At 45.1% G+C, this 13,580-nt stretch overlaps 1 protein-coding gene across 1 annotated transcript in view; it reads left to right on the top strand.

The window, feature by feature from the left end:
• Positions 1-13,580, top strand: part of zgc:85777 — a 131,440-nt gene that overhangs the window by 24,482 nt on the left and 93,378 nt on the right. Inside the window, exon 2 of the mRNA XM_068004465.1 lies at positions 11,094-11,214. Within this exon, the coding sequence (XP_067860566.1) occupies positions 11,094-11,214 (121 nt within the window). The remainder of the gene's footprint in view (positions 1-11,093; positions 11,215-13,580) is intronic.

The raw sequence follows: 13,580 nt of genomic DNA, 5'->3' as shown, positions 1-13,580 counted from the left end.
CTAATCACCTTTAAAAACAAATATTCTATCCCAAATTTTAACTCCTCCACTTGTTATTTCCAGCAGTCCGGCTGCAGTGGTTTCTCATCTATCTTAAATATTTTACTCTCACCAGTATTCTGATTTACCATAACAAAAAAAATTGTTATACTTTTGCACTTCAAATGTTTATAAATGTTGTATATAATTTTTAATATACACCTACATTACTTTATGATTTGCACAGGAACAGGGGTAAGCCATTCAGCCCATTGAGCCTCTTCCACCATTCAATTAGATCATAGCTGATCTGTACCTTAACTTCATTTACCTGCCTTTTATCCATATCCCTCGATACACTTACCGAATAAAAATCTGTCAATCTCAGTCTTGAAAATTTCAGTTGACCTAAAAGTATCCACAGCTTTTTGGGGGAGTGAGTTCCAGATATCTGTTACACTTCATGTGAAAAAGTGTTTCTTGATTTCACTCCTAAGTGGCCTAGCTCTAATTTTAAAATTGTGCCCTCTTGTTATGGATTAACCCACCTGAGGAAATAGCTTCTCTGTATCTACCCTATCATATCTCTTAATCATTTTAAACACCTATTAAATTAGATCACCGCTCAACCTTCTAAACTCAAGGGAATACAAGCCAAGTTTATGCAACTTGTCCTCTTAATTAAATCATTTAAGCCCTGGTATCATTCTGGTGGATCTGCACTCTACCCCCTCCAAGGCCAATATATCTTTCCTGAGGTACAATCCCCATAACTGAATGCAGTACTCAGATGGGGTCTGACCGAGGCTCTAACTACCTCCTCTTTGTATTCCAGTCCCCTTGACATAAAGGCTAACATCCCATAAGCCTTTATGATTACTTTTTGTACCTGTGCATGAGCTTTTAGTGATTTGTGTATATGGACACCTAAATCTCTTTCCTCTTCCACAGTTCTTAGTCTTTTGCCATTAGGAAAATATTCCGATTTGTCTTTCTTGGATCCTAAGTGGACGACCTCACACTTTCCCACATTGAACTCTCATCTACCACAGTTTTGCCCACTCACCTAATGGGCTCGATTTTCGCACCCCCGAGCGGGTGCGTTTGTGACGGGGTGGGTGGGGGGGGGGGTGAAAATCGGGGATTCCCGGGGCGGGTCTGGAGCCTGGCTCCAACCCGCCCACTTCCGGGTTCCCCAGTGACGCGCTGACATGTGCGCGCAGCCCCTGCTTGTGGGACTCCCGCCGGCAATTAAAGCCGGTGGGGTGCCACTTAAGGTAATCATTTAGGTACTTCAGGTCATTTGGAGACCCGATTAACATGATATTTTAGGAGGGGTGGGATTTTCCAAACAACTGGGACTGTTTCCTGTACTGTGGGAAACACTCTCAGTTGAAATGGACATGTTGCAGCCATCAGCCTGTGGCAGCTGCAAAGGTCCATTTGACAGGTTGTTGGGAGGGGGGGGGGGGGGAGACCCTCATTCATTGCAGGAGGCCACTCTGTCACTTTGGACAAAGTTTGGCCTCCACCACCCTCCTCCTGACAATCAAATTCAACAACTTGCACACTTACCCCCGGTGTCCAGACACATTTACCTACCTTGCGGACCCCCTCAAATGTACATCTTCCGGATGGGGGCCGCCATAGCTGCAGTCATAACTTCCTCGGAGGACGAACAGCATCACCGTCCACGCCGTCCACCTCTGACACTTGGAGCCCCACAACACAGTGCTGTGACACATCCACCTGCACAGCAGGAGGGAGGGCAACCGCAGAGAGAGATGCGTCGCAGAGGGCACTACCCTCGCCACAGGGTCCACAGACCGAGGCTCAGCTTCCTGGACCTCTCTGAGCAGCAGTGCACATGGAGGCTCGGAGTCACTCGACATGTAGTCGTGGACATCTGCAGCCTCCTTCATGCCGAGCTGCTCCCGGCTGGCCCAAGCACCATCTTCCTATCTATCTCTGTCAAAGTCACCACTGCCCTCAACAACTTCTCCGCATCCTTCCAGGGTGCCACCGGGGACATCGCCGACGTCTCTCAGTCGTCTGCTCAAAAGAGCCCTGCAAATACACCTACACCCGCCCTGCAGTGACACAATGGGTGGCATCAGTTGTGGGTCCTCATAGTGATCCTCAGGAGAGGGCATTATTGCACAAACCAGACAAGATTCGCAAAGACGTGGCAGTAGTGGTGACAGTATAATATGTTATGTGAGTTGATCAGAAATTAAAAATAGGTAAAAACCACGACAAACCCTCAAACACCCTTGTGCACCCTCTTTATGCTCACGACACGTTTGCCTTACGCTTCCTACTGCACATATGTGATGCATGCCCTGTGGCTGCAGCACAACTAGTGGCAGGTTGAGTGATGCTGACCGTGAAAGAGATGCACGAGAGGGTGAGTATGAGATAGAGCCATGAGATTGTATGAGGATTGGGTTGAGTGGTAGTGGCGGGATGAGTACTGGCAAGGTGAGTAAGTGCAGGTAAGATGAGGATGAGCTTTGAGTGGGTGTGAGGAGTGATGTGATAGAGTGGTGTTGGCAGTGCAGAAGGACATGTGGGGTGGGGGCGGTGATGTGGCAGATGGAGTGTAGGGGAATGAATAAGTGTACTCACTTCGGCTGACCAATTTAGGTCATTGAAGCGCCTCCTGCACTGTATGTTGGTGGTGCAGGTGACCTCCTCTGCCACCTTGAGCCAGGCCTTCTTGGTGGCAGAGGCAGGCCGCTTCCTCCTACCCGCCGGGGGGAAGATCTCTGACCTCCCCCTCCTCCTCACCCCATCCAATAAGACCTGGAGTGAGGCATCGTTAAACCTGGGCGCAGCCTTCCCCCTGGGCTGCTCCATGCCGTAATTTTGGCTCCTTTCTTCAGCATCAGTCAGTGGAGGACTGCCCCTTTAAATAGGGCTCCTCCAGCTGACAGCCTATGCTGCGCATGCGCAGTCCGCCCGCTGCGCAGCTTTCCAGCCCGAAACCCGGAAGCACAGGTAAGTGGCTCTGATTAGCCTGCGATTCCGTGCGGAGCACCCCGATTTCACTGGGCGCGTTACCCACGCGCCCAGTTGACCCCCCCCCCCCCCCCCCGCTGCGAACCCGCCGCCCTCCTAATATCGGCCCAATCTGTCTCTGTCCCTTAATGACTTCCTGCTCCCATCTACGCAACTTACCGTACCTCCGAACTTAGTGTCATCGGCAAACTTGAATATACAACTCTCTATTCCTTTATCCAAGTCATTGATATATATGATGATATAATTTTGTTACACATTGAACTCATACAGATGCCTATTTCCCAGCCCCACTTTTAAATGTTTTTTTTCTTCCTGTCCCACACTAAGCAGTGTTTTTGTGAAGGAGCCTTTTTCCAGGTTTCTTCTGTCACCTCTAAGCCACTTGCAAGGAGCTGCAAAGAAGTAGTTTGGAATAATTTACCCACTGATTTTTCACCTCTGCCTCTGGTTAAAGTGGCCTTTGCTCGGTGCCTTGTGCTTAATAACACAACTGAGTTCAGGAATTCTTCATGCAGGGATTATAGTCATGAATGCATGTCTTACTATTTTGATGGAAGCACCTGCTGCCTTTCTTCTTTGCATTATACCTTTTTAAATCTGTAGTGCCCCACAAACTGCTTCATGCAGTTTTAAAATTGCAACCTGTCAGCAAAGTTGTGTGCGCACTGTAAAACATGCCTTTGATGTATTATACCAAATGTGTACATTTTGCTCTTCATTGCTGCATTGTGTAAGAATATAGCAATGTGAATCCTTTGTTAAGGTTTACTCCAATAATGGGGCTTTGAACTGAAAGCGCAAGATCTCCCTATTGGTGGTGGTTCTAAACATTACAGTGCTTGCTTTGAGGTACAGCAATGACATGAGAGAATTTCAAATGTTTTCAAAACTAAGATGAAGGCATGATTGTCAGTAAGTGACTTTAATCTGTTTATTATAAACTGCAAGATGGTTTCTGAGAAAATCTCTAAATCTTTCTGCCCTGCTTTCAAAAGTCTCCTTATGCTCTTCTCTTTGACCATACCTTTGCCCCCCCCTCCCCCACAACTTTTCAATTTTCGATTGTTTCACTCCAGCTCAGTGTGCACTGTTTTCCTCTGCCTTGTTAAGTGTTTTGAGATGTCCTTCAGTATATGAGGAGTGCTAATGTTGCAGTCAGGAAAATTTTCACATTGAATGAATCCTGACATTCTTTGAGTTTGTCTCCAGTGCTAGTACAATATCGCATTGTAATTGCACAGATGTGGAGATGCCGGTGATGCACTGGGGTGGACAAATGTAAGGAGTCGTACAACACCAGGTTATAGTCCAACAGCTTTATTTGAAATCAGAAGCTTTCGGAGCTTTGCTCCTTCGTCAGGTTCCTCACCTGACGAAGGAGAAAAGCTCCGAAAGCTTGTGATTTCAAATAAAGCTGTTGGACTATAACCTGGTGTTGTACGACTCCTTATAATTGCACAAATACTTCGTTATGTAAAAAAAGTACACGCCTTAGTTTTGAAAAGAATACTTTGCTAATGCTCAAGGTTAAATTAATTAGCTTGGAAAGCTATTTGGGTCACGCTAAATGGATATATAGGTTTTAGATGACTGTTCTGCTTAATGAATTAGTCTCGACAAACAGGTGTCCATGGATAATGTGTTCCACAATAACAATATGGCTCATAAACTAAAAATAGATTGGCGTAGCAGTAAGACCATACAATTTTCACTTTGTTAAAACAAAGAACTGTAGAAATTCAAATGGTGGTAATTTAAAGCTTTTCTTTCTGGTTGAGAACTATGTTAATTTATTGTAAGAATATGTGAACAAGCGGTCGGCCAATTCCAAATTCACGTCTGTACTAAAGAATGTGCCTTATTTCATGTATGAGGGTTTATCAGCAGTGGTATACAACTGTAATTTGAGGATCTCATTTTTAAAAATTCGTTCATGGGATGTGGGCGTCGCTGGTGAGGCCAGCATTTATTGCCCATCCCTAATTGCCCTTGAGAAGGTGGTGGTGAGCCGCCTTCTTGAACCGCTGCAATCCGTGTGGTGAAGGTTCTCCCACAGTGCTGTTAGGTAGGGAGTTCCAGGATTTTGACCCAGCGACGATGAAGGAACGGCGGTATATTTCCAAGTCGGGATGGTGTGTGACTTGGAGGGGAACGTGCAAGTGGTGTTGTTCCCATGTGCCTGCTGCCCTTGTCCTTCTAGGCGGTAGAGGTCACGGGTTTGGGAGGTCCTGTCGAAGAAGCCTTGGCGAGTTGCTGCAGTGCATCCTGTGGATGGTACATACTGCAGCCACAGTGTGCCGATGGTGAAGGGAGTGAATGTTTAGGGTGGTGGATGGGGTGCCAATCAAGCGGGCTGCTTTGTCCTGGATGGTGTCGAGCTTCTTGAGTGTTGTTGGAGCTGCACTCATCCAGGCAAGTGGAGAGTATTCCATCACACTCCTGACTTGTGCCTTGTAGATGGTGGAAAGGCTTTGGGGAGTCAGGAGGTGAGTCACTCGCCACAGAATACCCAGCCTCTGGCCTGCTCTTGTAGCCACACTATTTATATGGCTGGTCCAGTTAAGTTTCTGGTTCATGGTGACCCCCAAGATGTTGATGGTGGGGGATTCGGTGATGGTAATGCTGTTCAATGTCAAGGGGAGGCGGTTAGACCCTCTCTTGTTGGAGATGGTCATTGCCTGGCACTTTTCTGGCGCGAATGTTACTTGCCACTTATGAGCCCAAGCCTGGATGTTGTTCAGGTCTTGCTGCATGCGGGCACGGACAGAGGGATTGCGAATGAAACTGAACACTATGCAATCATCAGGGAACATCCCCATGTCTGTCCTTATGATGGAGGGAAGGACATTGATGAAGCAGCTGAAGATGGTCGGGCCTAGGACATTGCCCTGAGGAACTCCTGCAGCAATGTCTTGGAGTTGAGATGATTGGCCTCCAACAACCACTACCATCTTCCTTTGTGCTAGGTATGACTCCAGCCACTGGAGAGTTTTCCCCCTGATTCCATTGACTTCAATTTTAGTAGGGCTCCTTGGTGCCATACTCGGTCAAATGCTGCCTTGATATCAAGGGCAATCACTCTCACCTCACCTCTGGAATTCAGCTCTTTTGTCCATGTTTGGACCAAGGCTGTAAGGAAGTCTGGAGCCGAGTGGTCCTGGCGGAATCCAAACTGAGCATCGGTGAGCAGGCTATTGGTGAGTAATTGTAAACAATTTTACAACACCAAGTTATAGTCCAGCAATTTTATTTTAAATTCACAAGCTTTCGGAGGCTTCCTCCTTCGTCAGGTGAACGATGTGAAAATGAAATCCTCGAAATGAAATCGCATTTATAATTCACAGAACAATGCTTGGTGAGTACAGACAGTTTTTTCAACTGCCCGTTGCCAAGGCAATCAGTGTGCAGACAGACAGGTGTTACCTGCCAGGTCTCAGAATATACAAATCACCAAAAAAAAAACAACAAACAAAAAAAAAACAGAGATAGAGAGGTAGAAACATAGAAAAGACAGCAACTGACCCGTTATATTAAAAACAGATAACATTTGTTCGCTGGTGGGGTAACGTGTAGCGTGACATGAACCCAAGATCCCGGTTGAGGCCGTCCTCATGGGTGCGGAACTTGGCTATCAATTTCTGCTCGACGATTTTGCGTTGTCGTGTGTCTCGAAGGCCGCCTTGGAGTACGCTTACCCGAAGGTCGGTGGATGAATGTCCATGACTGCTGAAGTGTTCCCCGACTGGGAGGGAACCCTCCTGTTTGGCGATTGTTGCGCGGTGTCCGTTCATCCGTTGTCGCAGCGTCTGCATGGTCTCGCCAATGTACCATGCTCTGGAGCATCCTTTCCTGCAACGTATGAGGTAGACAACGTTGTACATTGGCGAGACCATGCAGACGCTGCGACAACGGATGAACGGACACCGCGCAACAATCGCCAAACAGGAGGGTGAGTAAGCTTGATAGCACTATCGACGACACCTTCCATCACTTTGCTGATGATTGAGAGTAGACTGATGGGGCGGTAATTGGCCAGATTGGATTTGTCCTGCTTTTTGTGGACAGGACATACCTGGGCTATATGCCAGCTACTGGAACTGCTTGAGAAAAATTGTACCTACCTCACCTCCTGTAATTGCTCAGTCCGCTTTTTGCACGCTCTGATTTTCTCCCTTGGCTTGTTATTCTGCTTATCATGTAGTTTGTTTCTGTTTTACTTCTCTATCTGTACCAGTCTGTCCCTCCTTTATTCTCACTCTTGTCTCCCTGTTTTTAACCTCTCTTTGCTACCCTGCAGAACTCACTGTTATGAACAGTGGGCAGGGTTAATATAGAATAAAGCCCCAGCTGTCAAACACTCCAGCTCCTCATATAAAAAGTCAGTCCAAAACCTCAATTTTCTCAATGCCATTAATCCCAGCGGATGTATACTGTAATTGGGAATTCATGTGAGAATTGAGGTTGCTGTCAACAGTGTACAGCGGCTGGCACATGGGGAGTGGAGAGAGTGCCGTACTTTTAATGGGCTATTTCTCTTGCTATTGCCCCTGATACGTTCTGAAGTGTATTTTTCATATTCTCTTTTTGCCTACTGTATTATTTTCTTGGTCACATTCTGTACTTTCTACAATCCTTCCAGTTCTCATCATACTACCTTTCTTAGCTCTTACATAAACCTTTTTTATTTAATACTGGTGCTAATCATTCTCATTGCCCATGGTTGCATCACTCCAGAGGTATCCCTTTTGACTTTTATGGACATGTACTTGTTTGGTATCTCTAATAGATTCCACTCTTGGTCTGTAGATTTGCCAAGTAACGTTCATGCTATACGCTGAGGAAAAGGTGAGAAAAAAGGACAATGGATGATTTAACTTCAAGTGCCTCTGAGTACCAACTGCAACTTGTTTGTGAAACTATTAGTCACCACAATTTAATGGAGAGAAAGAGATGCCTGTAAGGTTAGCTTTCCTTCTCTTCTGCCTGATAACCTGTTCTTTAAGGCCAGCGTTTCAGTAGCTTTTTATTGAAGTTCACAGTTCCAGTCATTGTTTTCTTTAATGACCACTCTTAGGTTCTGCACATTGCAGTTTCCTATGAGTAATGGGATGTGAGTCCACCAGCGGACTGAATCCCCCAAAAGCGCATGGGATTCTTTGGGATTCTCATGGTAAAAGGGGGTGCCGATAATACAGTGCTATGGAACCGTTCACAGGGAACATAGGAACAGGAGTAGGCCATTCAGCCCCTCAAGCCTGTTCCGCTTTTCAGTTAGATCATGGCTGATCTGTATCTTAACTCCATCTACCAGCTTTTGGTTCCATAACCGTTAATACTTTTGCCTAACAAAAGTCTATCAATCTCAGTTTTGAAATTTTCAATTGACTTAGCCTCAACAGCTTTTTGGCCACTCAAGAAATTTCCCATATGCCAGTCTATCCCTGTGTGGGTCTGTACCTATGAATTCACTACTCAGTGAGCTGATTCCAGTCATGCCACTGTATACAGTGACATATGGATATCAGATACTTCCTTGCAGGGAGAGAAAAAAAACTGTTGGGCTAATTGTTCTATTTTAATACTGTGCGTTCACTTGTTATTTGGAAGCTGAGATAACTACTAACAATATTCCTTTGTCGCCTTATCTGGAGGAGAAGAGGTAACAGCACTAAATCTTGGCCTGGGCAATATCCCATAATTAGTCAAGTCGTGAGTGGTTGCTCAAAGACAAATGACCTACATTTCCATTCTGGTGGAATTTCAATGAATCGGTGCCGGTTCCCATTCATCTCCCTGCCCTCTGATCCCAGCAGAGCTGGGGTTAGGCTTATTTGAGTGTTCGTGAATGGCATCTAGCTGTATTTCCGGAACTGGTGGTTTCCCTGCCTTTAGTGGGGGAAAGAAGTGGGGAGAAGAGAGAAGAAAAGCTGTGGTCCTGAAAATCCGCAGACTGCAATCTTGATAGTGCCCATCAGAACTTATCCAGTTGGATTTTGAGGGTCAGTGATGTGGGGTCATCAGGATATTCCATTTGCATGGGTCACTGGTGTCACTATGGGCGCATTTCCGGTGCCTGCCCGCCACACGGGGCTGAGAAATATGGCATGTGTTTTCCATTGGGGAAGGCTCCAGGGTCCCCTATCTAGCCCATGCTCCTTAGGTGGCCAATCCAAAATTTAAAATAAAATGCTCCTACCATTCTTTGGGATCCATTGCTCCCCTTACCTGACCCCTCTAAATGGGGCCCACTTGCACCCATCTGGAAGCCAGTATGTTCTTCGTCGGCGTACCAGCCTCCAGTAATGTGGCAAGTCCCTTCTGAGCTGGATAAGTGAGAACCTGGTGTAGGGCGTCTCTGCCTTGGCTCCGCCCCCTCAGCATTATTGGCTTTATAAAGCGGTCGCCTCCTTCACTTACAAGGCTGACTGGGAAGTTGGCGGGGATCTGGCGTAGCTGGGTTTCTGCGTTTTTCTTATGGGTTCTGCTGGCAGAGTTACGGTGGGAGTCTGGTGGGACCCTCGAGTAAATTCGGGTCTTTATTTTCTTTTACATCTCCATTAAATCGCTTACGTTGCGTAGTATAGTCAATCGCTCTGCAATGAACTGCCTAATGCAAGGTGGCCCATTCATTTTTGAACCTCCCTACCCCCGTCTCCTTAGCAGTGCTGGATATCAAATGCAAGAGTATTCCCGATCTCCAACATTGCTAAGGTGTTGATGATGGAAATATATTTCTGTTATTAACCTATCGTTTGCATACAATGTCTATCGTCACTTCAAATGAAAAATGCTGGAACGGTGGCAATAAGGGAGCAAGTGGAAGGGTTTCCCTCCATGTTTTCCATTCCCATCTGCCCCAAAATCAACCCAAGATGGGTGCAAAATCTTCGGGGAAATTTAAGTCATGGAGCTTTAAGTCAGCCGATGTCTGCAGGTAAAGAGGAGATGGCTTGCTAATGGCCGTTGAAGCAATTCCATCTTCTATAACTAGCAGAGACTTTTGTGCAAACCATGACCTCCACAACTGCTTAAGATGCTTAAGTCAGATCTAATTGCAGCCCAGAACTGCATCAGGCTAAATACTTTTATAAGGCTAATCACTTTAATAAGAGGAGATTTGCAACACTAGCATTGTAGTATATGTAACGTGATGGATTAAGGCCATCGAGTCTCAGAATGACCCAAGTACTACGTACGGGGTTTGTGCTTACTGAGTGACCAGGCTTTGCAAACAATAAACAAACAATAATAAACAAAAGTTTCACAAATAAATATTTCAACACCTTTCCATAACTGGATTGCTTCAAACTGCATGAGAAATTGTTCTGTGAAACAAAAACTGTGTGGTAATTTGCTATGGGGCTGATGCACAAAGTGCTGTACTTCAGGTGCCTAGCGTCCATATTATCGAGTGCTGAGTGTTACTCATAACATGGGCAGCAAGCACTTTGTGCACAAAGTGCCTGCACACCGACGACGCAAGGTTCAATACCCTCCCCCTGAATTCTACTTAAATTAGGCTGAAGCCCCATTGTGAGGTTGGAGCACCCCTGCACTTGCACTCGTTTGGAACAGATATTTTGGGAAGCTGGTTGAAAAATAGTTGAATTTTTCTCCTGGATGGTATTCTCCCCTTTATTAGTAAACCTTGCTTCTTTGGCCTCCAAAGGCCAATGGATGAAAGGGTCTTTGTGCTCGAAACTGTTGAACTAAAATAAAAATGGCAATGCTTGAGGGGCCAACAGCAGCTCCTCACTAACTGCTCGTGCTCACTGATTCCTATGATGTTCCCATCACATTATGTTCTAGGCACTGGGAGCGCCACAGAAATATTTAAATGAGCTGTTCACATTATTGGGTGAGGTCTGCTCTGTGGGGCACAGGCTCACTGAGTGCCTGAGGAGCAGTGGTTCTTGCAATGTTACAATATTGGCCACTGTGTCAAATAGGAAGGGTAAATAGATGTGGCAACTTTTTTTAAAAATCAAGTAATGTTTATCTGTTACCAAAGCTCAGTCATCCTTGTTGAAAGATGCTGATAAATATTATTGGTATAATAAATAAAAGATTATTGGTTTTACTTCTAATAGATCATTGAGAAGAAAATCAATCCCTTTGTTGATAAGTGGGAAGAAGCAGGGATATTCCCAGCCCATACAGTCTTCAAAATTCTTGGACAAGCTGGCTTCCTGGGTATTAACAGACCAACAGGTAACTAACATTTATGGTTCTATAATTATAATTCTGAACTATATGCTATTTGAGCATAAGAAAAATTGTAATGTGATAAATAGATTTAGAATTTGTTTAAAAATGAGGTAAGAAAAGCAAATAAAAAATGTGTAGCCTCAGGCATAGATCACATTTTTTGTAAAACTAAGAACATCATCGTCCTGTCTTCCCTGAGTTCCTTACTATGGTGGTGTTTCATTTTATAGCAGTTCTCTTGAGAACCTATTAGAAATAATTGAATCTAACTACAAAAATGTTTTAAAAATTTGTACTTGGGTTGTGGGAGATACTGGCAAAGCTGCATTTACTGCCCATCCCTAGTTTCCCTGAGAAGTTGGAGTGGGCTTTCTTGAACCGCTGTGGTGATGGCGCTCTCACCAAGTAGGGAGTTTCAGAAAATTGACCCAGCAACCATGAAGGAACTACAATATATGGCCAAGTCAGGATGGTGAGTGACTTGAAGGGACTTGGGATGGTGTTCCCACAACATTGCTGCTCTCATCCTGCTTGTGATAAAGGTCGTAGGGGGTTGTCAAAGTAACCTTAATGAGTTGCTACAGTGCATCCTGTAGATCTTGCATACTACAGTCATAGTAGTGGGAGGATATTGAGTCCAGTGGCAGGAGCGCCAGTCAAGCGAACTGCTGTGTCCTGGACATAGAATCATAGAAAATAGGAACAAGAGTAGGCCATTCTGCCCTTCGGGCCTGCTCCGCCATTCAAAATGATCATGGCTGATCGTCTAACTCAGTATCCTGTTCCTGCTTTTTCCCCATATCTCTTGATCCCTTTAGCATTAAGAAATATATCTATCTCCTTCTTGAATATATCTAATGACTTGGCCTCCACTCCCTTCTGTGGTAGAGAATTCCACAGGTTCACCACCCTCTGAGTGAAGAAATTTCTCCTCATCTCGGTTCTAAATGGCATACCCCGTATCCTGAGACTGTGACCCCTGGTTCTGGACTCCCAGCCATCGGGAACATCCTCCCTGCATCTAGTCTGTCTAGTCCTGTTAGAATTTTATATGTTTATATGAGATCATCTCTCATTCTTCTAAACTCTAGTGAATATAGTCCCAGTCGACCCAATCTGTCCTCGTATGTCAGTCCTGCCATCCCAGGAATCCGTCTGGTAAACCTTCGTTGCACTCCCTCAATGGCAAGGACATCCTTCCTCAGATAAGGAGACCAAAACTGCACACAATACTCCAGATGTGGCCTTCCCAACTGCTTGCTGCACCTGAACGCTCGCTTTCAGCGACTGCTGTACAAGGACACCCAGGTCTCGTTGCACCTCCCCTTTTCCCAATCTATCACCATTCAGATAATAATCTGCCTTTCTGTTTTTACAACCAAAGTGAATAACCTCACATTTATCCACGTTATACTGCATCTGCCATGTTCTTGCCCACTCATCCAACTTGTCTAAATCACATTGGAGCCTCTTTGCGTCTTCCTCACAGCTCACATTCCACCCCAGCTTTGTGTCTTCTGCAAACTTGGAAATGTTACATTTAGTTCCCTCATCCAAATCATTGATATATATTGCGAAAAGCTGTGCCCAAGCACTGATCCCTGCGGTACCCCACTGTCACTGCCTGCCACCCGGAAAAAGACCCATTTATTCCTACTCTCTGTTTCCTGTCTGTCAACCAATTCTCAATCCATGCCAGTATTTCCCCCCAATCTCATGTGCTTTAATTTTGCACACTAACCTCTTGTGTGGGACCTTATCAAAAGCCTTCTGAAAATCCAAGTACACCACATCCATTGGTTCTCCCCTATCTATTCTACTAGTTACCTCCTCAAAAAACTCCAGTAGATTTGTTAAGCATGATTTCCCTTTCATAAACCCATGCTGACTTTGTCGAATCCCGTTAATGCCTTCCAAGTGTTCTTTTATCACATCTTTTATGATAGACTCTAGCATTTTCCCCACTACTGATTTTAGGCTAACTGGTCTGTAATTCCCTGTTTTTTCTCTCCCTCCTTTTTTAAATAGTGGGGTTACATTTGCAATAGTGGGGTTACATTTGCACTATGGATGGTGTTGAGCTTCTTGAGTTTTGTTGCGACTGTACCTGTCTAGGCAAATGGTGTACTTTTCATCACACACCTGACTTGAACCTTTTAAATGATGGAGAGGCTTTGAGACATCAGGAGGTTAGCCACTCATTGAAGAGTTAAGAGGAAAAACTTGTATTTATATAGTATACTCCTCAAGGTGTCCCAAAGTATTTTACAGCCAATGAATTACTTTTGAAATGCAGTCACTGTTGTTTTGTAGGCAAATATGACAGCCAGTTTGCACACAAGGTCCCACAAACAGCAATGGAATGAATA

Source organism: Heptranchias perlo, chromosome 2 (assembly GCF_035084215.1).
Source record: "Heptranchias perlo isolate sHepPer1 chromosome 2, sHepPer1.hap1, whole genome shotgun sequence".
Lineage (NCBI taxonomy): Eukaryota > Metazoa > Chordata > Chondrichthyes > Hexanchiformes > Hexanchidae > Heptranchias > Heptranchias perlo.
Note: the sequence above shows the minus strand (reverse complement) of the source record. Positions and strands in the feature narration are given on the sequence as shown.